Source organism: Ursus americanus, chromosome 31 (genome assembly GCF_024610735.1).
Source record: "Ursus americanus isolate L20-20 chromosome 31, mUrsAme1.1.p, whole genome shotgun sequence".
Lineage (NCBI taxonomy): Eukaryota > Metazoa > Chordata > Mammalia > Carnivora > Ursidae > Ursus > Ursus americanus.
In genome coordinates, this window is record NC_142157.1 from 25,315,697 (window position 1) to 25,342,465 (window position 26,769).

The 26,769-nt window shown below is 43.7% G+C and overlaps 1 protein-coding gene across 4 annotated transcripts; it reads left to right on the top strand.

Annotated features, from left to right (window-relative positions):
* The first annotated feature begins 261 nt into the window (after positions 1–261).
* Positions 262–25,557, top strand: LOC123789992 (phytanoyl-CoA dioxygenase, peroxisomal-like). 4 transcript variants are annotated; one of them, XM_087857707.1, is made up of 11 exons: positions 262–412; positions 1,599–1,750; positions 4,610–4,668; positions 6,230–6,340; positions 6,956–7,124; positions 10,178–10,259; positions 11,747–11,801; positions 11,848–11,974; positions 20,442–20,591; positions 22,807–22,941; positions 25,242–25,557. In XM_087857707.1, the coding sequence occupies exons 2-11, from the start codon at positions 1,676–1,678 to the stop codon at positions 25,293–25,295; spliced, it is 1,017 nt and encodes a 338-aa protein (XP_087713833.1). In that variant the 5' UTR covers positions 262–412; positions 1,599–1,675; the 3' UTR covers positions 25,296–25,557. The 4 variants fall into 4 exon arrangements, with proteins under 4 accessions (XP_087713833.1, XP_087713835.1, XP_087713832.1 ...); XM_087857706.1 differs by lacking the exon at positions 262–412 and having other exon boundaries at positions 1,429–1,750; XM_087857709.1 differs by lacking the exons at positions 262–412; positions 22,807–22,941 and having other exon boundaries at positions 1,379–1,750.
* The last annotated feature ends 1,212 nt before the right edge of the window (positions 25,558–26,769 follow it).

Here is a 26,769-nt window from a genome sequence, read left to right on the forward strand (position 1 = left end):
GAGAGAAAAATGAGGGAGAGAAAAGAAACAGCGAGATGCTATGCCAATTACCTGCAGAGATTGGATGGAAAAGACGTTCTAGAAAGAATTTCTAGTTCTTACAGCCATTATGGAAAACACTATGGAAGGTCCTCCAAAAATTAAAAATAGAACTACCATATGATCCTGCAATCCCACTTCTGGGTATACAGCCAAAGGAATTGAAATTAGATCTCAAAGAGGTATCTGGACTCCCAAGTTCACTGCAACACTTTTCACGAGACCCAACATCTGGCAACGACCTAAGTGTCCGTCACCAAGTGAAAGGATGAAGAAAGTAGGGTAGACACACACAATGGAATATGATTCAATCCTAAAAAGGAAGGAGATCCTGCCATGTGTGACAACAGGGATGCAGCTTGAGGCCAAAATGGTAAGTGAAATAAGCCAGTGACAGGACCAATACTACCTGCTACCACTTACAGGAGGAATTTAAGAGTTAAACTCATAGAAGCAGAGAGAATGGTGGTTACCAGGGGTTAAGGGAGGGGAGAATGGAGAGGGGACGGTTTAAGGCTACAAAGTTTCAGTTATGCTAGGTAAATAGTTCCAGGGCTCGACCACGCAGGATAGTGTCCATAGCTGACAATGCTGCATTATCTACTGAAAATTTGCCAAGAGAGTAGATCTTATGTTGTGTTCTTAGCACGTACACACAAAATAATGAGGAAAAAGAGTGTGGGAGGGAACTTTGAGAGGTGATAGATGGTTATGACCTTGATGGTGGTGGAGGTATCCTGTATACTTGTCCCCAAAGTAATTGAAATGTTGAAAGAAAGGAAAAGAAAGAAAGAAAAGAAGAAAGAAAGAAAGAAAGAAAGAAAGAAAGAAAGAAAGAAAGAAAGAAGAAAGAAAGAAAGAGAGAAAAAGAAAGAAGAAACAGAAAAAGAAAAAAGCGGGGGGGGGGGGGAGGGGGGGAGGGAGGAAGGAAGGAAAGGGCAAGCACCTGGCTGGCTTGGTGGGGGGAATGTGTTACTCTTGATGTGCTGGTCCTGAATTTGACCCTCACATTGGGTGCAGAGATTGCGTAAATAAACTTTAAAAGAATAAATAAAGAAAAGGAATTTCTACTTCTTTAGGAAATTTAAAATAATACTAGACTGTGTGGATCGACCTGTTTCAGGGAGTCATTTATTTCATGTATCTTTTTAAAATTATTATTAAGGAAGGGCCAGTATGTTTCTAATATTTCAGACTGGATTCCCAATAGATTAAAAGCCTCTTTTGAACTGCAGGTTACTTCTAGGGCTGAACATCTGACTTGTTACGTCAGCCTCAGAGAGGCAGGCACAGTCACGTGGAATAAACAACTGAAACCAGGCTGTTGGGAATGTGGGTTGTGTTTTGGCTCACTTCTCATTGGGCGACCTGAATCCGTTACTAAACCCTTCAAAAGCATTTTCCCTGCTGTGCGCGTCAGGGAGGATCTCTGTGATTACTCAGGAGCTGCGTGTGTGGGCACGGAGCCCACACAGTAAAGTGGCCCAGCCCGTGGACCCGGGAGGCTCCAGGCATCTCCGCACAACCCAGAAACCTAGGAGTTCCCCCTTCTCCGCCAGGGACGCCTCTGCTCCTCGCCCCGCCCGCTGCCCAGAGACAGGACCTAGGCCTGGCTGACTGTTTCCTCGCCTGAATCATGAACCAGTCCCGTGCTGGCGCCCGCCTGCGCATCGTGCTGGGACACCTCGGCCAGCGCTGGGCCGGGGCCGCCGTATCCTTTGGGCTCCGCGGGGCTCGGGCTGCAAGTGTGGTGGCCTCCAGGGCTCAGCGCCCAGCCGGCTCTTTCCCTTCCTCCGCACCGCGTCCCCGGGATGGGCGGAGCTGTTCAGGGCTCCTAGGGCGGCCAGGGGAGGGGGTGGGCGGACAGGGGGCGGGGGCTATTCGGGGTATTCTGGGGGCCTGTTTCCCTGGTTTGCCAGGGGATGTGTCAGTCCTTACTGAGGGGCCTGCGCTCAGCTACGGTGGTATTTTCTGCACTTGGCCACGCGTGACCCGACCGCCCAGAGCCCGAGACATGCGAAGCACAGTCGCACCGCAAACAGGAGCGCAGAGCTGCCTGGAGCAAGGCGTGCAGGCAGGCGAGCGGGCGGGCGGGCGAGCGGGCGGGCGGGCCTGCAGGTAGGCAGGCAGCAGTGCGCTCTGGCGGGACACTGGCCGGCACCCTCTGGCTCTTCCTTCCTTGGAGAGAGCTGTGTGAACCCCGAGGAGTGGATGCGATCTCTCCTGATTGGGCCTTCAGAAGTTGCTCTCCGAGGCAATGTGTGGGGCCCCCGTGCCGGATCCCCGAGGATGTCACTACGGGACAGGTACATCACATCGCTTTATAGAATCGGTTCTCCTGCTCCGATTAGTGTTCACTTCAGGGGGTACTTTTGAAAAGCAGCGGGGAAAACACTGCATGCGATTCTCCCTGAGCAACATGGTTAGGCTCTGTTCTGCTGTGTGCAGGATCCTGAACTCTTTCCTAAAAATGCTTCTAGGAGCTGTTTCTTTTATTACTATGATTGCTCTCCAGGCTGAGTTCCAAGCCAAGATGTAGAGGAACCACTGTCAGCTTAAAATCCTGTCCATACACTGACAACGGTGATTATGTCATCTCATTTGACCAGGGAGAGAACAGAAACCGAGGCCAGGAGAGATTAAAACTCTTGACCAAAGACATTTAAGTAAAGCACTGGTTGTCAAAGTGCGTTCCCAGGGCCAGCAATGTCAACATTCCCTGGAAACTTGTTAGACATGCAGATTCCTGGGCTCATCTCAGACCCATGGAATCCACATACCTGGGAGGGGGGCCCATCAAGTCGTTTTCGTTTGTTTCTGATACATGCCCAACAGTGAGAACCCCCAACATTCTGGGACTGGGGATAACTAGAGCCAGAATGAAGGTTTCCAGGTCCAGTCTGTGACTACTATGAAAATGTGATATTCTGGGGCTCCTCCTGGGTGGCTCAGTCCGAGAAACATCTGCCTCTTGAGTCTAGCTCAGCTCTTGATCTCCGTTGTGACTTTAAGCCCTGCACTGGACTCCACGCTGGACAGTGAGCCTACTTTAAAAAAATTTCATTTTTCTTTTTTTGATATTTGGATCCCGCTGGTTCTTGCTGTAATAGTGTTGAGGTGAGAGCTTATTTTTTTCATCTGTGTTTGCTAGAAGAGCGCTAGCCTCTCTACTTGCTGCCATGGTGGAGATGTTCTCCACCAGCACTGTGCAGGTCCATGGCTACGAGCCCCATGTGGCCATTGAGCACTTGAAATATGGCGAGGGGCAGTTTTCATTTTCATTCTCTTCAATTTAAGGAGACAGACGTCGCCGGGGCTCTGGTATTGGACGGCTCGGCTCAGATGGTCGGTGAATGTGTGTGTGGTTGGGGCTTACGCAGAATCCTGGAAATCCTGTGGCAGTTTCTTCCCGCCTTAAGTGGTTCTAAAGAGACGTGGCTTCTGGCTCAAGGCAGGGTTTTCAAGCATCTACACAACGCATTTTTTAAATGCAGAGATGCCTCCAGAAGAAGACAAATATGACCTATGATTCCACCCCTCACCGCGGATCATTATCAGCCAACTTTTTGGTGTGTTTCTTTTCTATGTATTTCCATAATTACGGCCATCCCGGGTGGACAGCTTTTTGATTCCATTTTTTCGTTTCACTAACGTTATATAGTATGCACAGGACACAGTTCCACATCATTAAAAAAACTCTCTGAGGAAAGCAACGACCACCACCAAAACCCACAATGGTAGGGAGAAGAAATTGGGACTGAAATATTGCATTCTGTCCACCACATCTTGCTAGTAGCTGGCGAAGGTCATTAACCTCTCTGCCTCATGGAGAACAGAGGATTATAGTGTCCCCAGTTATGTAAAGACAGGACAAAAATAACATGGTTATGAGTAGTGACATTGTGACAGTCGCTCCTTGAGATAAAGAGACAATGAAAAAAATTAAAAGGAAAAGAAGAAGAAGGAAATGCTAAGTAAATGATCTGTGGTTCCCTGGGTAGAAAACTAGAAAGAATTTCTAGAATTTCTAGCTCTTAAAGATATTTAAAATTATACTCAACTATGTGGATCACACTGATTATTTTAACAGACTTTTTGTTGTTGTTTTTTAAGGAATAATGAGCCAAACAGTTTCTCTGATTGTGGACTGGACTCCCACTAAATTCAGTACCTCTTTGGAAGAGTGCATTTCTCGTTACTTCTAGATTCGAACCTTATGATTTTTGTTTGTTCAGCAGTTTAGTGGAAGGAATAGTCACGTGGAATAAACCAGTGGAAGTTATGAGGTAAAGAGTATGGGTCAAGTCTGGGCTGAGGCATTTTCTGTTGGGTGACGGTGGACTCAGTTACTGAGCACAATGGGTCTAGGTCTCCTGCTCTGGGCAGCAGGAATGGTGATAAAGCTCTTGGGACTTCCGGCCCCTCCTCAGACCTTCATGAAATGAAATGATGTAAGCGGCTATGTGTGTAACCCAGTCTTCCCCGATGAGAGCTAATCCAGGGCAGACTGTTGTTTCTAGAAAAGGCAGACTCCTGAATTTCATTTTATTTGCCTTAATTCACATCCTAGGTAGCTCACCCCACTTCAGGGGCTGTTTCTCCTAACAGTTTCCAGACTCCACAATTCCAGTAAGTAGATCGAATTGTCATTTTTAATCATACAGTGTATATAAAGCTTTTCCTAGTGGTAATTATGATATAAAATACATCTCATGTTGTCTGGTGAAAATTCATTACATAGAGGCGCCTGGGTGGCTTAGTCAGTTAAGTGTCTGATTCTTGATTTTGGCTCAGGTCATGATCTCGTGGGTCGTGATATGCAGCCCTGGGTCGTGCTCTGTACTCAGCAGGGAGTCTGCTTCTCCCTCTCCCTCTGCTCCTGCCCCTGCCCATACTTGCTGTCTCTCCCTATCTCTACATAGAATAAATACATTTTTTAAAAAAAAATTCATTATACATATTGTGTGTTGCCAGAACTTGTTCTAATTAGAACCAGGAAAATTTTGAAGACCTTGACTTTAATTTTTATATGTATTTTAAAATTCAGAAGGGTATAATCTGATTTTTCAGATTCAAGCATGTTATACCTCATTTAAGTTAGCCTGTAGTTTGTGGTCCTACTGCTATGTGAGCTAGTATCTTTGGTTTATCTTAAATTACCTTTGTAGGGGAAGACACTGATCTCCATGGTTTATTCTCATAGAGCCACATTTCTGATCTAGAAGAATGGATGGGGTGATCTGAGTTTGTGCACATGCCATGTACTTATTTGGATTTTGTCACTGTGATTTCTTCTGAGAATGTATGATCTAGACAACTTAAAATATAAAATCCATTGAATTTGTTTCCCACCTGAAAAAACATACAGTCATTACAGAACAAATTTGAAAATCAGAAATTTAAAAGGAATTTAAAATGCATCCACAATTCTGTTACATAAAGACAATCACTTAAAAAATTTTTTTTAATTTCTTTGCATATTTTTCAAGTAGTATCTTGGTTTTACACAAATCTAACTATATTTTATTATACTAAGCATTGTCCATGCTATTATATGCTCTTCATTTTTTAAAAAAAGATTTATTTATTTAAGAGAGAGAGACAGTGCACACATTGCAAGTGGAGGGAGGGGTGGAGAGAGAGAATCTCAAGCAGACTCCCCACTGAGCCCGAAGACCACTGTGGGGCTCAGTCTAGGACGCATGAGATCATGACCTGAGCCAAAATAACCAGTCTGAGCTTAACTGACGGAGCCACCCACGTTCCCCATGCTCTTAATTTTTAATGCCTAAGGCCTATCCCATTGAATGGATGTAATTAATTAATTAATTATTCTCCCCCCCCCTTTTTTTTTTTTTGGTGACAGTAGTAGTTAACGTTTTGGATTCAAACCTTTTTTAAAAATAGTCAGATTAAGGGAGCCTGGCTGGCTCAGTCGGAACAGCATGTGACTCTTGATCTCTGGTTTGTGAGTTCGACCTCCACAATGGGTATAGACATTACTAAACAAAATAAACCTAAACCTCAAAGACTTATTTTTTTAAAAAGAAATGTTCAGCTTATTTCCTTAGAGTAAAGAAAAAATAGAAATGCTGGGTGGAAGAGTATGAACGTGTGTCAGGCTCTCGATACATATTGTTGGGTATGATTTTTCTGCTGGACTTACTTGAAACTTTTTTTTCTCCTTTAGGTATACTCGGGATAATAATGTTCTAAGCCTAGAACAGAGACAATTTTATGAAGAAAATGGGTATCTTGTCATTAAAAATTTGGTATCTGATGCTGATATTAAATGCTTTAGGTACAGTGACCCTTCCTTATTTTACGGAAATACGTTATATGTTTGCAATGGGAACGTGAGTAAGATTAGCATGTGTGTTCAGATATTTTTCAGTGATTGGCTCATTGGGAAGTGGTTAGGAACATGAGCTCTGGAGCCAGACTGGCTGGCTTTCATCTTAGCTCCACTACTTCTGTTGTGTGTCCTGGGGCAACTTTGCACACCTCTGTTTTCGCACCTGTAAAATGGGGATAATAATAGTACTTATACCCTAGCCTTGCTGTGAGGACTGAATTAGGTGAAGTACACACAGAGGCCTTCGAACGGGCCCTGGCCTATGGTAAGTATGAGAGCAGTATTTGCCATTATCACTCAGGTGCAACCAAATCACAGAAGTTTCCCCATCGTTCTGTTAGGCTAAGGAATACGTGAATACTGGCCTTACAGTGAGGAGACAGGGGCTTCTGAGCTGGCCATTTTCCCTTTCCCTTCCTCAGAACTACCAAGCCTGGCCTGAAGGTTAGCCTGGTGCAGAGACACCCCCCACCCCAATCTTTGAGAATCTTTCCACAGAAGAGGCCAGGGAGGTGCCGGGAGGCTGCGGTAATGGCATCATCTGCCAATTTATTTTTCTAGGAATGAGTTTGAAAGGATCTGCAAAGGGGAGGTGAAACCAGAACAAATGATGATAATGAGAGATGTGACTATTGAAAAATCAGAATATGCTCCAAGTGAAAGGACAGTTTCAAAAGTACAAAGTTTCCAAGAAGACGAGGAACTCTTCAGATACTGCACTCTCCCTGAGGTTTGAGAACCTTCCTGAGTTTTCTTTTCCTTTAAGTGAATAGCCCATCTGCATGCTTGTCTCTGGAATTGCTGCCTACACTTTCTCTGGCCCCTTGTCTTGTGCCTGGTGAGCAGTGGTTCTCAATTGGAGGCTGACATCTGGCAGTGCCTGGAGCCACGTTGGGGTGGCACTGGGTGGGGACCGTGTGCTGCTGGCTTCTAAGGTCCAGAGGCTGGGCATGCTGCTAATGGAGCCCAGGGATCCTATAATGTGCAGAAACCCCCCTCCCCCAAATAATGAATTATCCAGCCCCAAATGTCAGTAGTGGCCAGATGGAGAAACCCTGCTCTGGAGTCTGGTAATTATCCTTGGTTGAGAAGGGTGGGAATTCTGCCTTAGAGAGAGACAGAGTTCTCTCACTCTGGACATGGGCATATCAACAGGAGGGACATTGCAGATCTGATACCCTGGACATCCGTTTGTTGTTTCTTTTGGTTTTATGACTCTGGTCAGTAGAGGTTTAAGTTTGTGTTTAGATTGAAACTCGTTTTTAAAAAATTATTATTCTTTGAGAGTAATTCATATTTATAAAGATATCTACATAGGACAGAAGGGCTTACAATGAAAAGGAAAGTCTCCCACCTGCCAGCCCCACTCTCTGCCGAGCTTTCTGGTGCATTCAGCGAGAATTCCTCTACGGCAGGTGCATCTCTATACTCCCACCTTTTGTGTCATGTGGGAACATATTGGTTTCACCAAGTTTTTTCAACTTATAATAGATCTTAGACATCTTTCCATATCACTTATATATTAATCTATATCATACTTTTAAACTACTGAGTAGCATCCCATTGCATAAATGTACCACAGTTAATGAACCATTTCTGTAGAATGGTTTAAAGGACACTTTGCATGTAGCTCATGTTAGAAATTATAACCCCAAGTGCTATTAGAAAATTTGCCTCATGGGGGCTCCTGGCTGGGTCAGTTGGTAGAGCATGGGACTTTTTTCTTTTTTAAGATTTATGTATTTATTTTAGAGAGAGAGTACAGGCAGGAGTTGGGGGAGGCGCAGCGGGAGAAGGAGAGAGAAAATCTCAAGCAAGCTCCCCACTGAGCATGGAACCTGACATGCGGCTGGATCTCTGGACCCTGAAATCATGGCCTGAGCCGAAATGAAGACTCCGCTACTTAACCAACTGAGCCACCCAAGTGCCCCGAGTATGTGGCTCTTGATCTCTGGGCTGTGAGTTTGAACCTCAGACTGGGTGTAGAGGTTACTTAAAACCAAAAACACCCCCCAAAAGAAAACAACCCCCCCCAGAAAAGTTAAAAAAAATGGGATACCTGGGTAGTTCAGTCGGTGAAGAGTCTGCCTTCAGCTCAGGGCTGGATCTTTGGGTCCTGGGATTCAGTCCTGTATCAGGGTCCTTGCTCAGTGGGAAGTCTGCTTCTCCCTCTGCCTACTGCTCTCTCTCGGTCTCTCTCAAACAATAAATAAAATCTTTAAAAAACAAAAGTTAAAAAATAATTTAAAAAAAAGAAAGAAAATTTGCCTCATGAAAGAGACTGTACAGGTAAGCCACCTATGATGTCCAGCCCCTCGGGTTGGGGACAAGAGGGGACGTGGCCCCTCTGAACCATCCACTCTTCCCAAACTCAAGTCCTGCTTTGGAAATGGAACTTGTGAGCATCGATCAACGAGGAAAGGCTTGAAGTGAGAGACAACACAGGGTAGATTAAGCACGACCAGGACATCCAGGCTTCCCACCTCTCTAAAGTGTGAACCATGCACCTGCTGGCTCATGCAGTGATTTTTAGGAGGTGGGCATGATTTTAGTAGTTGTATATTTATTTTTATGTGTATTGGAAAAAATAACCAGCACATCTAACCTATGACCTCAGGAATAAATCAGGAAAAGACATGAGTTAGTTTAGGAAAATTATTGGCTAACTATATTGGGCAGCTCTGTGAAGTACGATAGAAATGGTAAAATGGCTCATGAGTGTCACTGAGGTTTAGAAATTACTGGTCGGAGGCACCTGGCTGGCTTAGTCGCGGGAGCATGAGACTCTTGATCTTGAGGTTGTGAGTTTGAGCCCCATGGTGGGATTAGAGATTAGTTAAAAAAAGAAAGAAAGAAAATACTGGCTTAAGGGAATCCCCAAAGTTGACACGCCTTATTAAAACAAAAAAGTATGAGGCTTGACTCCTAGGACTTTGGTACCATTTCAAGCATTTCATGCTCCAGTTGCCCATATTCCTTATACACGGGGTCAAATAGTGAGAAAGCAGTAGAATATGCTTCATTTTTTGGAGTCAGACAAAATATCTTTTCCATTTAACTGGTTCTGCCACTTGGCAGTTTATTAGCTTCAGGCTTATTTCAATGGGGTGTTCACGTTAATGATTCATTCATGGGGCATTACTTTTCAGGGGTCGCTGTGAGGTGTAGGTGGGCTGATGCAGAAAGCCCCTGGCAGATAGTAGGCATAAAACGCCGAGTCCTTCCTGCATGTACGCCTCCCTCGGTGGGTTAGATGCAAGGAGGTAGCCCCCAGCTGCCAGAGCTCGGGCCGAACTCAGGCCTCTGGGTCCCATGCTCTCCAGCCCCTGTGCCCATGTCGTTATTGAACACCCTTCCTCCACCAGGATAGCGACTCTATGGGGGCAGGGACCTGCTCATCTCATTCCCTACCGTGCCTCCATTTCCTGTCACTCTGCCAGGTTTGGAGCCATCGGTGAAGAGCTGTGGAATGGTCTGATTGTGCTCTGATTGTGAAGGGGCCAGGTGCTCTTCTCTTTTCCTCTGGGCTACGCCTGGTTGCTGCACCTGTTGGGGCCTCTCATGGTCCCTTCTTTTCTTTTTTCTTAAGTAGGCTCTATGCCCAACGTGGGCTTGAACTCACGACCCCAGATCAAGAGTTGCATGCTCTACCAACTGAGCCAGCCGGGCACTCCTACCAAGTGTTTAATTCTTAGCATCTTGGCTTTTGTACGGATAATTGTACTTTGTGCCACTTTTGTGCATTGGATTTCTCATGAAATGTTTCTTCCTCTTTTCTCTTAGGTTCTGAAATATGTGGAGTGCTTCACTGGACCCAATATCATGGCGATGCATACAATGCTGATAAACAAACCTCCAGATTCTGGTAACGGTCTTATTTGTTATGGAGAAGTGAAAGAGAAAGAGAAAGAGAAAGAGAAAGAGAAAGAGAAAGAGAAAGAGAAAGAAAGAAAGAAAGAAAGAAAGAAAGAAAGAAAGAAAGAAAGAAAGAAAGAAAGAGAAAGAAAGAAAGAAAAAACTTTACGGTGTTCTAACTATACCTGTGTGTATAACTGCTAAACTTTGATAAATAAATATCTATGTCCTTTTATTTAAGCCTTGAAATAGCATACATCATGACAATAGTGAAGTACCAGGGTGATTTCAGATGTTAACTGTAGCGTTATTGTTAGAATTTCAGAAGACTGCCTTGCTACTCAAAAGTTTGTTTTAATAAACATGACTGTTCATATACCATAGGCTCTTATTATTACAATCTTCACCTCTAAATTTTGTTATCCATTCTCACCAATGATAGTGTGAATTCGGCCTTCCAGACTGAAGACATTATAATTACCAACAAAATTAAAACTATTCTTACAAAACCCATACTACAGTTGCTCTTAAAATATCTGTGTTTGCTAAAATGTAGTTCCTAAGATTTCACTCCCAGAGAAATTGATTTGGGGGCTAAAACCCAGGAATCTGCGTTAAAAAAAATTTCTTTTTTAACTAGGCTAAAAGCCTAGTGTGGAGCCTAACACGGGGCTTGAACTCATGATCCTGAGATGAAGACCTGAGCGGAATCACGAGTCAGATGCTTAAGCGACGGAGCTACACAGGCACCCCCAGGAATCTGCATTTTTAAAGCCATCACGCTCTTGGGCCATGCTGAGAAATTCTACTCCACCAGGAGTAATAAATTGGTCCTTCAAGGTCCTTTATCACTTTCCACCTTTTCTGGAGAAAGAGGCCAGGAGAGCTTTATGTGACTGGCCTATAGCACCACCAAATCTCTCCTACCCTGGATGTCTTGATTACAAAGGTCGGGGTTGGGGGTTGGGGAACATCAGGTTCAGAGCACAAAACTGGGAACCATGTAAATGTGGTTCTGTGGTCTCTGTTTCTACAGAGTGACTGTGCAGCAAAGTGCTTCTAGTTCCTCGAGGAACTTCTTGGAGGCCTTTTATTAATTTAGTTCATTGATAGTGTTTGTATCAGCCACTGAGAAGGCTAACAGGGAACCTTAAATTTGGTTACTCTCTTCAATTAATCAAACTTGTTTTGAACACTAGGCTCAGTGCCCAAACCAGAGTTACAAAGGAATAAAGCACAATAGAGATCATGACATGTTATGAGTTGCTAGAGAATGGAGTGAGTCCTCGGCTTCCAGCAACCCAGAAGAAAAGTGTGGGCTCTGGAGTCACCCCGTGGCTTTGCTCTTCCAATTTGGTGCTTATCTCTCCAGGCTGATTTTCTAGAGTGTCCTTTCAGTTGCTTGGGTTTTGTGGGGATGGTCATTGTTCTGGCTTTGCAGGCAAAGGAGACAAATTCTGAGGTTCAGGTGTGTTTTAACAGCCGCTTCTGTTTCAGGCAAGAAGACATCCCGCCATCCCTTGCACCAGGATCTGCACTATTTCCCCTTCAGGCCCAGCAATGACATAGTTTGAGGATCTGCACTATTTCCCCTTCAGGCCCAGCAATGACATAGTTTGTGCATGGACCGCCATGGAGCACGTCGACCGGAACAATGGCTGCCTGTGTGTGCTCCCAGGCACACACAAAGGCTACCTGAAGCCACATGGTTATCCCAAGTGGGAGGTACTTCTGCATAGAAGATAAATCTTTCTTCTATCGTTTTCAGATTCATTTATTTATTTATTTGAGTCCGAGACCCAGAGAGAGAGAGAGCGATAAAGGGAGAGAGTTCGCGATATTTGCACATGAGAGAGGTGGCGGGGCAGAGAGAGGCAGAAGGGGAGGGCAAAGGACATGTAGACTCTGCTGAGCAGTATCCAACGTGCAGCTTGATCTTAGGACCCTGAGATCATAACCGGAGCCCAAAATCCAGAGTCAGGCACCCGACTCCCTGAGCCACCCAGGAGCCCCGAGGGGATAAATCTTACCTGGAGTATTTATTGTTTTGATTTTGAATCAGATTCCATAAAGACCTTTAACAATGAGATCACATTTCCTTTCTTAGTAAAACATGGTTTTAGGTTTCTGGAATTAGGATCAGGGAAAATTCAAGGATGTTAGGTAAAATAATCATTTTTCTTTCAACAAGTGTTGGAAAGCTGACCAGTGTGGGGAGCTCTGGTAGGTGCTATATAGGATCTGAGATTATCAAGCCTCATTGCAGAGGTCATACAGAAACACTCACAACACCAGACGCATATGTCAAATGCCAAGTAATTCTTACACACTGATCGATGGCTCTTAGGATAAAGAAGAGGGAGGAATCATCTCTTTCCTGCTAGACCAACGAAGGCGCTGGGGAAGGATGAGTAGTATCCCATTGCATGCCCGTTGCATGGTTTATTGATTGAATATTGATGTTAGAAGACTATTAAATGCTTTTGCACCCATGAATGATGAGATCAAATCAGCTTTTCAAGAATGATAATCTCGAGGTCTAGAGCAGAAGGTACTGGAGGTCAGGAGTCCAGAGGCAGAGAAACCAGAGAGGAGACTAGGAGTCTTTTAGGTATCAGACAATAAGGTCTGGAAACCCCATAATGATGGTCAGAATGAGACGAGCACGTGTTGTTAAGGCAGGAAGAATGAATGCGGTTCTGTAGGAAGTAAAGAATATGGCTTTCAGGACTTCTGTCTCAATTAGTTAGAATTCTGGCACTGAGGATTAGTGCTAAGTGAAAATCTTTGAGTCTGGATTCTGATATAAAATCTGAAACTGTGAGATTCATAAATTGAGTTGAGGTTTAGGGAATGTTTGGTGCAGGCAACAGAAGTGGGTTGTGGCTGACTTAAGCCAAAGTGAGTGTCTTGGAGGGTTGTAGGCACATGGTGAGTCAAGAAATGGCTGGCTGGCTCTGGTAAACAGGAAAGTAGGAATCACTGTTCAGTGGCAGCAGTCAGGTTGGGACACCTGGTGGGGACAGTTGAACCTTAGCCATGATCAGTGCCTTTGATCAATTCTCTGTTCAGATGAAGTGAGGGCAGTGGGAGGTCAGATTACTTAGCTAAGGTCACATACTGCCCTGGACAGGAGAGAAGTGCACTGGATCCACGTCCCAACACAGTCCAGCAGGAAAGCAGTCCTTCCCCCAGAAGAATGTGGGAGAGTCTTAGGAAGGGGAATGGGATATGGTGTTCCCCCCATAACCATTACTTAAATCAACAACGAACTTTGGAAATAGTTATAAGAAAAACACAATGTTTTAATTTACTATTCTTCTTTCTTTACTTGAGTATGAAATGAGTGCTTTCTGAGCTGGGGAAACTTGAGCATCTTCTCTCTGTTGGCTTAGGAAAACAGCTTGCTTCTCAGAGGAAGTCCTGAGTAATAGCAAAATGATTTAGGCAAAGTTCCAGGTGAGGCGAATATCAGTGAGTACAGATTCAGGCTGGTAAGGGGATCTCCCGCCTTAATCGCAAAATGCAAAGTCAGTCTAGGTCTTTTTTTTTTTTTTTTTTTTTTTTTTTTTTAATTAATAATGATTTTTTATTATATTATGTTAGTCACCATACAGTACATCCCCGGTTTTCGATGTAAGGCTCGATGATTCATTAGTTGTGTATAACACCCAGTGCACCATGCAATATGTGCCCTCCTTACTACCCATCACCGGTCTATCCCATTCCCCCACCCCTCTCCCCTCTGTAGCCCTCAGTTTGTTTCTCATAGTCCATAGTCTTTCATGTTTCATTCCCCCTTCTGATTACCCCCCCTTCCTTTATCCCTTTCTTCCCCTACTGATCATTCTAGTTCTTATGTTCCATAGATGAGAGAAATCATATGATAGTTGTCTTTCTCTGCTTGACTTATTTCACTTAGCATTATCTCCTCCAGTGCCGTCCATGTTGTAGCAAATGTTGAGAACTCATTCTTTCTGATTGCTGAGTAATATTCCATTGTATATATGGACCACAACTTCTTAATCCAGTCATCTGTTGCAGGGCATCTCGGCTCCTTCCACGATTTAGCTATTGTGGACATTGCTGCTATGAACATTGGGGTGCATATGGCCCTTCTCTTCACTACGTCTGTATCTTTGGGGTAAACACCCAGTAGCGCAATGGCTGGATCATAGGGTAGCTCAATTTTTAACTTTTTAAGGGACCTCCACACGGTTTTCCAGAGTGGCTGTACCAACTTGCATTCCCACCAACAATGTAGGAGGGATCCCCTTTCTCCACATCCTCTCCAACAATTGTTGTTTCTTGCCTTGTCTATTTTTGCCATTCTAACTGGCGTAAGGTGGTATCTCAGTGTGGTTTTGATTTGAATTTCCTTGATGGCTAATGATTTTGAACATTTTTTCATGTGTCTGTTAGCCATTTGTATGTCTTCATTGGAAAAGTGTCTGTTCATATCTTCTGCCCATTTTTTGATTTGTTTATTTGTTTCTCGTGTATTGAGTTTGAGAAGTTCTTTGTAGATCTTGGATACCAGTCCTTTATCTGTAGTGTCATTTGCAAATATATTCTCCCATTCCGTGGGCTGCCTCTTAGTTTTTCTGACTGTTTCCTTGGATGTGCAGAAACTTTTAATCTTGATGAAGTCCCATAAATTCATTTTATCTTTTGTTTCTCTTGCCTTTGGGGATGTGTCATGAAAAAGGTTGCTTTGGCTGATGTCGTAGAGGTTGCTGCCTATGTTCTCCTCTAGAATTTTGATGGATTCCTGTCTCACATCGAGGTCTTTCATCCATTTGGAGTTTATTTTTGTGTATGGTGTGAGATAGTGGTCAAGTTTCATTCTTTTGCATGTAGCTGTCCAATTTTCCCAGCACCATTTATTGAAGAGACTGTCTTTTTCCCACCAGATGTTTTTTCCTGCTTTATCAAATATTAGTTGCCCAAAGAGCTGAGGGTCCATTTCTGGGCTCTCTATTCTGTTCCATTGGTCTATGTGTCTGTTTTTGTGCCAGTACCATGCTGTCTTTGTGATCACAGCTTTGTAGTACAGCTCGAAGTCCGGCATTGTGATACCCCCAGCTTTGTTTTTCCTTTTCAACAGTTCCTTGGAGATTCGGGGTCTTTTCTGGTTCCATACAAATTTAAGGACTATTTGTTCCAGTTCTTTGAAAAACGTTCTCGGTATTTTGATCGGGATAGCATTGAAAGTGTAGATTGCTCTGGGTAGCATGGACATTTTAACTATGTTAATTCTTCCGATCCATGAGCATGGAATATCTTTCCATCTTTTTATGTCTTCCTCAATGTCTTTTAAGAGTGATTTATAGTTTCTAGAATAAAGGTCCTTTACGTCTCTGGTTAAGTTAATTCCAAGGTAACGTATGGTTTTTGGTGCTATTGTAAATGGGATGGATTCCCTGATTTCTCTTTCTTCGTTCTCGTTATTCGTGTACAGAAATGCAACTGATTTCTGAGCATTGATTTTGTATCCCGCCACGTTACTGAATTGCTCTATAACTTCTAATAGTTTGGGAGTGGCTTCTTTTGGGTTTTCCATATAGAGTATCATGTCGTCTGCGAAGAGAGACATTTTGACTTCTTCTTTGCCGATTTGAATACCTTTGATCCCTTTTTGTTGTCTGATTGCTGTTGCAAGGACTTCTAGTACTATGTTGAATAATAGTGGCGAGAGTGGGCATCCTTGTCGTGTTCCTGATCTTAAGGGAAAGGCTTCCAGCTTTTCCCCATTGAGAATAATATTTGCAGTAGGCTTTTCATAGATGGCTTTTATGAGATTGAGAAATGTACCTTCTATTCCTACACTCTGAAGGGTTTTAATCAGGAAAGGATGCTGTATTTTGTCAAATGCTTTTTCGGCATCAATTGAGAGGATCATATGGTTCTTGAGTCTTTTCTTGTTGATATGATGTATCACGCTGATTGATTTGCGAATATTGAACCACGCTTGCATCCCAGGTATGAATCCCACTTGATCGTGGTGGATAATCCTTTTAATGAACTGTTGGATTCTATTAGCAAGTATCTTGTTGAGGATTTTGGCGTCCATATTCATTAGGGAAATCGGTCTGTAATTCTCCTTTTTGAGGGGGTCTTTGCCTGGTTTGGGGATCAAGGTAATATTGGCCTCATAGAATGAGTTTGGTAGCTTTCCTTCTGTTTCTATTTTTTGAAATAGCTTTAGGAGAATAGGTATTATTTCCTCTTTGAATGTTTGGTAGAATTCCCCAGGAAAACCATCCGGGCCTGGAGTTTTGTTATTTGGAAGGTTGTTTATCACTGACTCAATTTCTTCATAATTAATTGGCCTGTTTAAGAAATCAATTTCTTCCTTTTTCAATCTTGGTAGTTTATAGGTTTCCAGGAAGGATTCCATCTCTTCCAGATTGCTTAGTTTATTGGCATATAGCTGTTGATAAAAATTTCTAATAATCCTTCCAATTTCAGTGGTGTTCGTCGTGACCTCTCCTTTTTCATTCATAATTTTAATAATCTGGGTCCTTTCTCTTTTCTTTTGGATAAGTCTTGCCAGTGGTCTGTCAATTTTATTGATTCTCTCCAAGAACCAGCTTCTAGTCCTGTTGATCTGCTCTACTGTACTTCTGGTTTCTGCTTGATTGATTTCAGCTCTAATTTTGGTCAACTGCTTCCTCGTGCGTGGATTAGGCCTGTCCCTCTGTTGCTGTTCCAGCTTCTTGAGGTGAGAATATAAAAACTGCATTTTAGATTTTTCTATTCTTTTGAGTGAGGCTTGGATGGCTATGTATTTCCCCCTTAGGACTGCCTTTGCAGTATCCCATAAGTTTTGGACTGTTGTATTTTCATTCTCATTGGTCTCCATAAATTGTTTAATTTGATTTTTGATTTCCTGGTTTATCGAGTCATTCCTGAGCAGGATGGTTCTTAGTCTCCAAGTGTTTGAGTTTCTTCCAAATTTTTCCTTGTGGTTGAGTTCCAATTTCAGAGCGTTGTGGTCTGAGAATATGCAGGGGATAATTTCAATCTTTTGGTATCGGCTGAGACCTGTTTTGTGTCCCAGAACATGGTCTATTCTTGAAAATGTTCCATGGGCATTAGAATAGAATGAGTATTCTTTGGTTCTGGGGTGTAGTGTTCTATATATATCTAAGAGGTCCAACTCGTCGAGTGTGGCATTCAAAGCCTTTGATTCTTTGCTTAGTTTTTGCCAGGGTGTTCTGTCTATTTCTGAGAGTGGAGTGTTGAGGTCCCCTACTATTAATGTATTTTTATCTATATGTCTCTTTATTCTGGTTAAGAGTTGGCTTGTGTATCTTGCTGCTCCCCTGTTGGGGGCATATATATTTATAATTGTCATATCCACTTGTTGAATACTTCCTTTAAGAATAATATAGTGCCCTTCTGCATCTCTAACTATAGTCTGTAGTTTAAAATCCAATTTATCTGATATGAGAATTGCTACCCCAGCTTTCTTTTGAGGTCCATTTGCGTGAAAGATGGTACTCCATCCCCTTACTCTCAGTCTGAATGCATCTTTGGGTTCGAAATGAGTCTCTTGAAGACAGCAAATGGATGGGTCATTTCTTTTTATCCAATCTGCAACCCTGTGGCGTTTGAAACCAGAATTCAAACCATTAATGTTCAGGCTGAGTACTGAGAGATATGCTTTTAATTCTGCCATGTTGTCAGTAAAGTCTTTGTTTGTATTGGCTGTGACTTTCTGTTTTGTATCACTCTTGGGGCCTTTTTACTTTTATAGAACCCCCCGTAATACCTCCTGTAGGGCTGGTTTCGTGGTTACGAAATTGGCTAGTGACTGTCGATTCTGAAATGTCTTTATTTCTCCATCAATTCTGAATGACAGCCTTGCTGGATAAAGGATCCTTGGCTGCATGTTTTTCTCTGAAAGAGCTTTAAAAATGCTCCCCCAACCCTTTCTCTCATTCCAGGTCTGTGTAGACAGGTCTGATGTAATTCTGATGCCTTTGCCTTGGTACGTGAGAAATTTCTTTGCCCTGGCCGCTTTCAATACTGTTTCTTTGGATCTCATATTTGCGAATTGCACTATGACGTGACGTGGTGTAGGTCTGTCATGGTTGAGCTTGGGAGGGGTCCTCTCTGCCTCTTGGACACGAATTTTTGTTTCCCTTGCTAGATTAGGGAAGTTTTCAGCTACAATTTGTTCAAATATCTCTTCTAGACCTCTGTTTTTCTCCACCCCCTCGGGGATGCCGATGATTCTAACATTGGATCGTTTCGTTGAGTCAGTAATCTCCCGTAGCCAACATTCGTGGGCGTGGATTTTTTTAAGACCATCTTCTAATTTTATTTTTTCCTCTATTAACCCATCCTCCAATTCACTAACCCTTTCCTCCGCTTCCGTGACCCTGGCCGTCAGAGCCTCTAGTTTTGCCTGCATTTGGCTCATAGAATTTTTAATTTCTGTCAAATTCGCTCTCATTTCCGCCCTTAGGGATTGTATATTCTCAGTAATATTTTCCTGAATACTTTTTTCAAGTCTACTCATTATCTTGACCATTGTTACTCTGAATTCCATTTCTGATAATTTGGTTACATCCATATCCGTTACTTCTGTGGCAGAGGCCCCTGACTCACTGTCTTTTCTTTGCTGGGGGGGGCTTCTCCTTCTTGTCATTCTGATGAAGAGAGGTTGCGGGGTTTCCAGAGCCCAAAATTATTGACTGGGTCCCAGGCCGTGCCTCTTGTTTTATAGGGATCTTAGAGATGTGGGCTTCTTCTTTAAAGATTTTATTTATTTACTTATCTGAGAGAGGGAGACAGACAGTCAGCAAGAACGAAACAGAAGCAGGGGAGTGAGAGAGGAAGAAGCAGGCTCCCAGCGGAGGAGCCCGATGAGGGACTCCTTTCCGGAACGCCGGGATCACGCCCTAAGCCGAAGACAGGCGCTCAATGACGGCGCCACCCAGGCGCCTCCGGTTGTGGGCTTCTTGATTTTTCAGCCTGCCTTCTGTGTTCTGGGGGAGGGGCCTGCCGCGCCGATACTCAGGCAACCCTGTTTGGTTAGAGTCTCCGTGTCCCCTGCGAGGGAGGATGGGGATGGGCACTCTCTGAGCCGATATTTCCAGGCTTTTGTTCTCTGGCGGCTTTCCCTGGCGGCCGGCTATGCCTCTTCTGAGGGTCAGAGCAGCAGAGGCTGCATTGTCGCAGAACAGAGGGATTGCGGCCCGTTCTCCACTGATGTTCCGGCCACTTTAACTCTGTTACTGTTGGTGCTGCTCAACCCTGCGGCGTCCCGGGATGTGCGCACCAACTCGGCGACCCTGCCCTCACTTCCAGGGCCGGCGCGTCTCTGTCCTTTGTGTTTCTAATGCCGCCAGCCACCGGCCGCCCAGTCTCTGTCCTTTGTGTTTCTAATGCCGCTAGCCACCGGCCGCCCCGCGCGCTCCCGGGTCTCCCGGTCTCAGTCTATGCCCGGTGAGCACACCTCGATTCCGGAGTTTCGTGAGAAGCCTGGTGGCGCGCGCACCCGGTTCAGGGTCTCAGTCTGCTGTTTCGCGGGTGCCGACCGCGAGTCCGCCCGCTCCCCCGTGCAGGTGGCCCGCCAGCCGCCAGCCGCCCCGCGCGCGCTCCGGGAGTTCCCGGTCTCAGTCTGGATCCCGTGAGCACACCGGGATTCCGGTGTTCCGGGAGATGCCTGGTGGCGCGCGCGCGTTCACGGCTCACCGGTCTCAGTCCGCTCTCTCGCGGGTGCCCTCTGTGTGTCCCCCGCTCCCCCGTGCAGGTGGCTGCCGCTTCCCGGCGCCCAAACGCGGCGGCTCCCTCCCCCTTCCGTTTATCTTCCGATATCCGTGCACGGTTTACAGCTCCCCTCTTCGTACCTCAATACTCAGCGCTGGAGATGTTCATTTGTAGAGATCCAGATGCATCATCCCAGTCTAGGTCTTTATTTACAATTCAGTAATGAGGGGTAAGTGGAAATTTCAGATTCTTCATTTGGTCCCCCAAATCCATGATTTCAATATCCCAATGTGACTTTTACAACCAGATATCTGAGAAGCTTTTGGATATTTACAGTTTCTTTTAAGAAAACATTTATCTCTCTCTCGGCAGAATGTAGGAAAACTTTGCTTTACCTAATGAGTCATTGATAAAATTCTCAAACATTGAGTTCCTCAAATACAGACTTGGGTTCTCTTATGTGTTCCAGGGAGGAGTTAACATAATGTTCCATGGGATCCAGGACTATGATGAAAACAGCCCCCGAGTGCACCTTGTGATGGAGAAGGGGGACACTGTTTTCTTTCATCCTTTGCTCATCCATGGATCTGGTTGGAACAGAACTCAAGGATACCGGAAGGTATGCATTCACATCACTCTACTTTCCAAAGATGAATAGGTTAGAAACAAAAATGTCAAGATCTGTGAAACTTCATGAGATTTGTGTCATTGAACTAAACTGTCCTTTAGTCTGGTTTATTTACCAGGGAATCTATTTGCTCCCTCATGCTTTTTTACTCATAGCAGTAAGAAGCCCGGTGACCTCAGGATCCCAATCCTACTGACACTGAATTATGAACATTCATAGAATTGCTTCAGAGAAGGAACATACTTGAGAGCCCACAACCTGTGCTTTTGGAGGCAGAAACAATGGCTGAGATACTAAAATCACAAAAATTGGAATGTATATAGCTCACAGTAACCATATAAGTGGAAAGTTTATAATAGCTTTGTTATTGGGAAAACCATTATCGAATCTAAACAATGGCTCTGAATTGGCTGCCTAGACCTCAGATTTTGCAGGCAGCCATATTTTCCACTCCTGAGTCCCAGAATTTGTTTTTAGCCCCAGAATGTTTTATAAAAACCTCATTGCTTACATTAAAAATTGACAAAATTTCTCATAGTCCCAGATTTCTCACTTCTCAAAAGTTCAGCAGATCTGACATTACTGTGGACTCACATTCCTCATATAACATGGCTCCTGATACTAAATATTGGTTGCTTCTTTGGGGCTGAGTGAAGCCTTCCAGTCTGTCACAGCAAGTCCTGTTTTCTCCCTGAAGTCAAGAGTTAGTTACCAGGTTTCACCTTCTATTCATTCATATTTCTATTAGGTTGACAGGGCTGGTATGACAGTGAGGCAAGAAGGCACTCTCTTCTGGGGCAAAATTTAATGGGGGTTCGGGGGACGGTGCCAATGAAAACCCTCAGCAATCAAGATAAATGATAATTTAGGGTAGTATTTAAAAAATCAAAATTAATTGAAAAAATATCCATGATGAACAAAATGCCAACATTTTAAATAAAGACTAGATCAGACTCTCCACCAGCCTGACCATCAGAAGTGTGCAACCAGGGGATATAGCCATAATGACACAAATAATATGAGTGTACCTGATTTCACTAACTTAGGCCTTTTATCATGTATCCTTAGCCCCAAAATTCAACTTGAAATGAAAAATAGAAATTTATGTGTATGAGTGTGTATAAAAACAGGAAGCAAAGACAAATTGTCTGAAAGTGTACATGAGTCAGAAAGTTATATTACGTGCCATATGATCAGGATCATAAACTGAGATAGAATAACTACATATTGAAAGATTCCATGTTAAAAAGTTGAGTGTAAAATGATTACGGTATGAAAATGAAAGTTACATAATTAAAAAAAAAACCCAAGTAATGTGAGTGTTAATACCCTGAGTTTGCTATTTTTCAGTGGTTTTCCAACTAATTTAATGTTTGGGAAAATATGAACCCTTAAAAAAATACGAGAAAACATGTACATGGGTGTGCGATTTTCCCCTCTGGTCTTATCGTCACCCCTCCTTGGCATGGTGGGGAGCTTCTGTGGGAAATGGAGTTTGACTCCACTGCCTAGAGATCTGATGTTCTGGGCTAAGCAGGCAGACCTTCCAGTAGGCATAGTCACCTCAAGAGAAATAACTTGAGTCTAGGAAAGTGAGTTTTAAGTTTAGATCAACTTGTAAGTCTTTCAAGAATGGGGAGAACCAAGTAAGCTCCATCATACGTTCAGGAGGAAACAAGATGGGGATCGTATGTGAATTGGACTTCAAATGTCAGGCTGATTTCAAAGGGGTGGGTGTGTATGTTATTTTCGTTTGCAAGGTATTTTTGTGGATTTTTTTTCATGATCTGTAGCCATTGAAGTAACAACTCAGCACAAACTCAACTGAGTTAACTAACTTCTCTGACTAAGAAGATGATAAAGAACCCTGGAACACATTCCTGTTTAGGACCTGAGGACATCCACACCCAGAAAAATCACATGTTAAAAAGTAAAGTCCTCTTACTCATGTCATTATGTTGCCTGCCCATTTTGAACACAAGTATTGCAGGGAGCTAAAAACTTCTTGTATTTCTCAGTTAGCCTTTAACTGTACCTGGGGGGAAAAAGTTATTGAACCCTGAAAAGACTAATACAGAACACCATGGAACATTCTAGAAACCAAATGCTGAGTGAAATAGCTGACTTTCTAAAAGAAGTCTCCCTGTTTGGTTGCTGGTGTTGATGGAATTTTTATTCCCAATATTCATCCTGTCACTCGGCACAGGTAATTTCCTGCCATTTCGCCAGTGCGGACTGCCACTACATTGATGTGAAAGGCACCAGTCAAGAAATCACTGAGAGGGAGGTTGTAGGGGTAGGAAACAAAATATATGGAATTCCAAAAGACACCAGCCTGAAGGTACGTTTGTGTGAGATGACAGGTTAAGATATTTTTTTTCTTCTTTTCTTCAGATGCTTAATAATTCTCATACCTGATGTAATTTGGAAGTATAATGTGCTTTGTTTAGAGTGCCTTGCAGAAGCATTGCTGAGACCCACTAAGAATGACAGTGTATTTCAGCTTGTTCTTGCTTCCCAGGCTGGGGCACCTGAGCGTCCCACGGTTCTCTATGTCTTTGGCCACCCTGTGGTATGCAGGCTGTCCTGTTCCAGGACAGAGAGGTGGAAACAGAAAACAGATCTGGAGGACAGCAAGTGAAGGACAAAGGCTACCTTCTGAACGCACAGAAGGAAAGTTAAAAGTTTGGACTGTCCCCATAGGTCTCCTTTATGTGCACAGAGCAGAGGATTTACACATAGGCAAATCCAGTAAGATTCCCAGAAAACCATTCTTACGGAGGGTTTTGTTTGGGTCCGTTAGCATCTGGAGTTTCATGGAGCAGATTCCAGAAACCACTGATGCTTATCAATATGGGACATGAGACATTATTTCATATGCTCTCGTACTTAATACACATCACTTGTAAAGTCCTTGTTTGTAACTAGTGGACATGCAAAGCTGATGATGCTCACCAGACTAATTATAGTCAAGGCAAAGAAATATATTCACTTTGTAGACAAAGTCCACTTTAGCCTCCAAACCAAGAAGCTGATCCTACGTTTTAATTTGCATTAATCATAAATGTGTGCATTTCCTATGGGGGTGACAGGACCCCCAAGGAGACGGAGTGTCGTGATAACTCCGGGTATTCTGGTACTGTGATGAGTACCGTCCGCCAGCACTAGGCTACCGTGCCATTGGGAGTCATCTGCTGAAACTCCTTCCCAGCTTAAGAATCTCACTTCTCCCTTGGCCCCTTCTTCCTTTAGAATGTATGAACCTATCCTGTATCTGAAAAGGCTCTCATTTCACATTTGCAGGTGGTAGACAGTCCTGTCCTTCTCCCTCAATCCAATACTTAAAATGCTTTATGAAGGCATCATATTTTGTCAACTGGGGCTTCCAGGCAATACTCTGAACTTTAAAGCAGAAAAAAAATGCATACATTATGTTTGAGTTTTGCCAGGGTTGTGATAGATGAATTGCCTCCTGTATTTATTTCATTTTATTTTTTAGAAGATTTTATATATCTGAGAGAGAGACAGCAGACGGGGCGAGGCGGAGGGGCAGAAGAGGGAGAGGGACAAGCAGACTCCCTGCTGAGTAGGGAGCTAGATGCAGGGCTTGATCCCAGTACCCTGAGATCATGACCTGAGCCAAAGACCAGCACTTAACTGATGAGCCACCCAGATGCACCTCCTGTATTTATTTTTAAATGTTAGTCTCACAGATATAGTTTCTCAGCTTTACTTAGAATAATGATATCAACTTCTGCTACATAGTTCTTTGTAAAGTACAAGAGCACTTTCATAGCCCTAAGTTCTGCTTTCTTCACAAATCCCATGAAGCAGTCATTCTCACTTTTTTTTTTTTTTTTTGGAGACCTATGTATTTATTTGAGAGAGAGAGAGAGCACACAAGCCAGGGGAGAGGAGAAGGAGAGGGAGGGAATCTCTAGCCAATTCTGCACTGAGTGAGGAGTCCCAAATGTGGCTCGATCCCACCACCCTGAGATCATGACCTGAGTCAGACACTTAACTGACTAGCCACCCAGGCTCCCCTCACTCCATCTTCTTAAAGAGAACGTGAAAAGCCCAAGAGGTTGGCCAAAGTGATGTAAGAGACAGACCTACACTTAAGGGTCACATCAATTTCCAAAACCATTCTTTCCACCTGACCTTGCTGTCGGCTCAAAAAAAAAAAAAAAACAAGAAACAAAGAAGTCTGAATTTTTTTTAAGAAAAAGGAAAAAAATCCCCAAATCAGCAATTTTCAACCCATAACTCATGACATCATTTTCACTTGGGAGCAGATCACTCAATGGGGTAGCGCCTGAACGAACCCAGGACATGGGGGAGTGTGGGCTGTTCTGACCAAACACAGTGCTCAGCTGGTTGGAGATACCTGTGGTCAACAATAGCGCCCAATAACACAGGCTGACCTTCTAGCAACTTGCTCTCTTAGTTTGTTCAACACTATTCTAGACGTGGGCAAGCACATTATTTGGAGACGTAGAATATGGTTTATTTACTACTTGACAGGACTGCTGAGCAACGTTTTTCCATTTAACCGTTGGTAGATGCTAGAAATCGACTTTGTCTTATGCTCAACAGATTCCCAGTGTTCCATCAACTAACTGGGTTTGGCTTTACTTCCAGGATGTGTTTAGATTTCGAGGGCGGCTGGTGAAAGGCGAGAGGACCAACCTGTGAGCAGCCCTCTGCTGGAGCTCTTTGAGAGAAAACCCAAACGAATCAAGGTGCCTGGGGAAAACGTTTTCTTAACAAGCTGTCCTCATCTTTTCTATCCCTTGTTATCCAAATCACGACCTGGAGATCGGGTACTTCCTGGCACGTGGTTAGCTCTGAGCACAGAGCTGTTCCTTTCATGGATGAATAGATGTAACAGTGGCCGATTACTATTTTCGGGAAAATTAACTGAGGGTTGCACCTAATAAAAGGGATTGATGTCTAATTTAAGTGTGTTCCATCCGTTTCTTTCGTTCAGTTGGCTCTTTGCCCAAGCAGAAAGGAATCCTTTGAAACTCAGGGTATGCTGACTTCTGCATCCCTCTTCTGGAAAACCCACCACCCACCGACTTCAGGGCATGAGACTGTCAGATCTAGAACACTGTCTAACACAGGCAGGTGGAATGAAGGGCACTGAGGAGTACAAATAAGGGCGATGCTCGTGCTCTGACGCAGGACCTGCATGACTTCTCAACCCAAGCGGCCTCCTTAAGAAAATAGACCAGATCTTCCCAAGTCGTTTTCTCAGTTCCTGAAGAAGGAAGACAAAGGTGGCTTCATCTGCTAAACTTTTTTGAGTAAGGCGGCTGAAGACCTTCAGCATTTGTGAATGAAACCTAAACTCTTTCAAACAACAGAGAGAGTTTTAGTTTGGTTTTCTAAAGGGCTTGAACCAGGGGGATTTATTTCATTTTTAAGATTTCATTTATTTATTTGAGAGATACACACATACACACACACACACACACACACACACACACACACACGAGTGGGGGTAGGGGCTGAGGGAGAGACAGACTCCCCGCTGAGCAGGGAGCCCAACAAGGGGCTCAATCCCAGGACCCTGATCCCGCCCTGAGCCTAAACTAGATGCTTAATCCACTCAGCCTCCCACGTGCTCCATGGGGGAACTGATTTTATTCAGTGCTGTATTTCTACACCAGCTGAGGGCAGCAAAGAGACATAGGTCTTGATTTTTAAAAATAGCAATTTGGTAAGAAATAACAGAGTCCCATTCTTGTCAAGAGGCTAAGCACATGTTTTCCTAAATCAAGTTTGACTGTTTTTGTCGGTGGCTTTGTGAGAGCACCCTATTTAAGGTCAGGTCCAGCTGACAACTGGAGAAGGCAAGACTAACCCGGACAGGGTTTAAGGAAACTGGATGAAGGGGTAATTGGACATAAAACGTACACAAGGAATGCCCGTGTAAATAGCGTGTATGGAACACTGCTCCACAAAATACTTCTCAAACCAATCACAAATGTAAAACAAATTTGAAAAAAGAAGTCAAGCAGAGAAAGACAATTATCATATGGTTTCACTCATATGTGGAACATAAGGAATAGTGCAGAGGACCACAGGGGAAGGGAGCGAAATCTGAATGGGAAGAAATCAGAGAGGGAGACAAACTGTGAGACACTCTGGACTCTAGGAAACA

Coding starts and splice junctions, on each gene's coding strand:
- LOC123789992 (XM_087857707.1), top strand. CDS start 1,676: ATGAACCAGTCCCGTGCTGGCGCCCGCCTGCGCATCGTGCTGGGACAC. Junction 4,669..6,229: donor TTCCAGACTCCACAATTCCA/GTAAGTAGATCG, acceptor TTTCTCCTTTAG/GTATACTCGGGATAATAATG. Junction 11,975..20,441: donor ATGGTTATCCCAAGTGGGAG/GTACTTCTGCAT, acceptor TATGTGTTCCAG/GGAGGAGTTAACATAATGTT.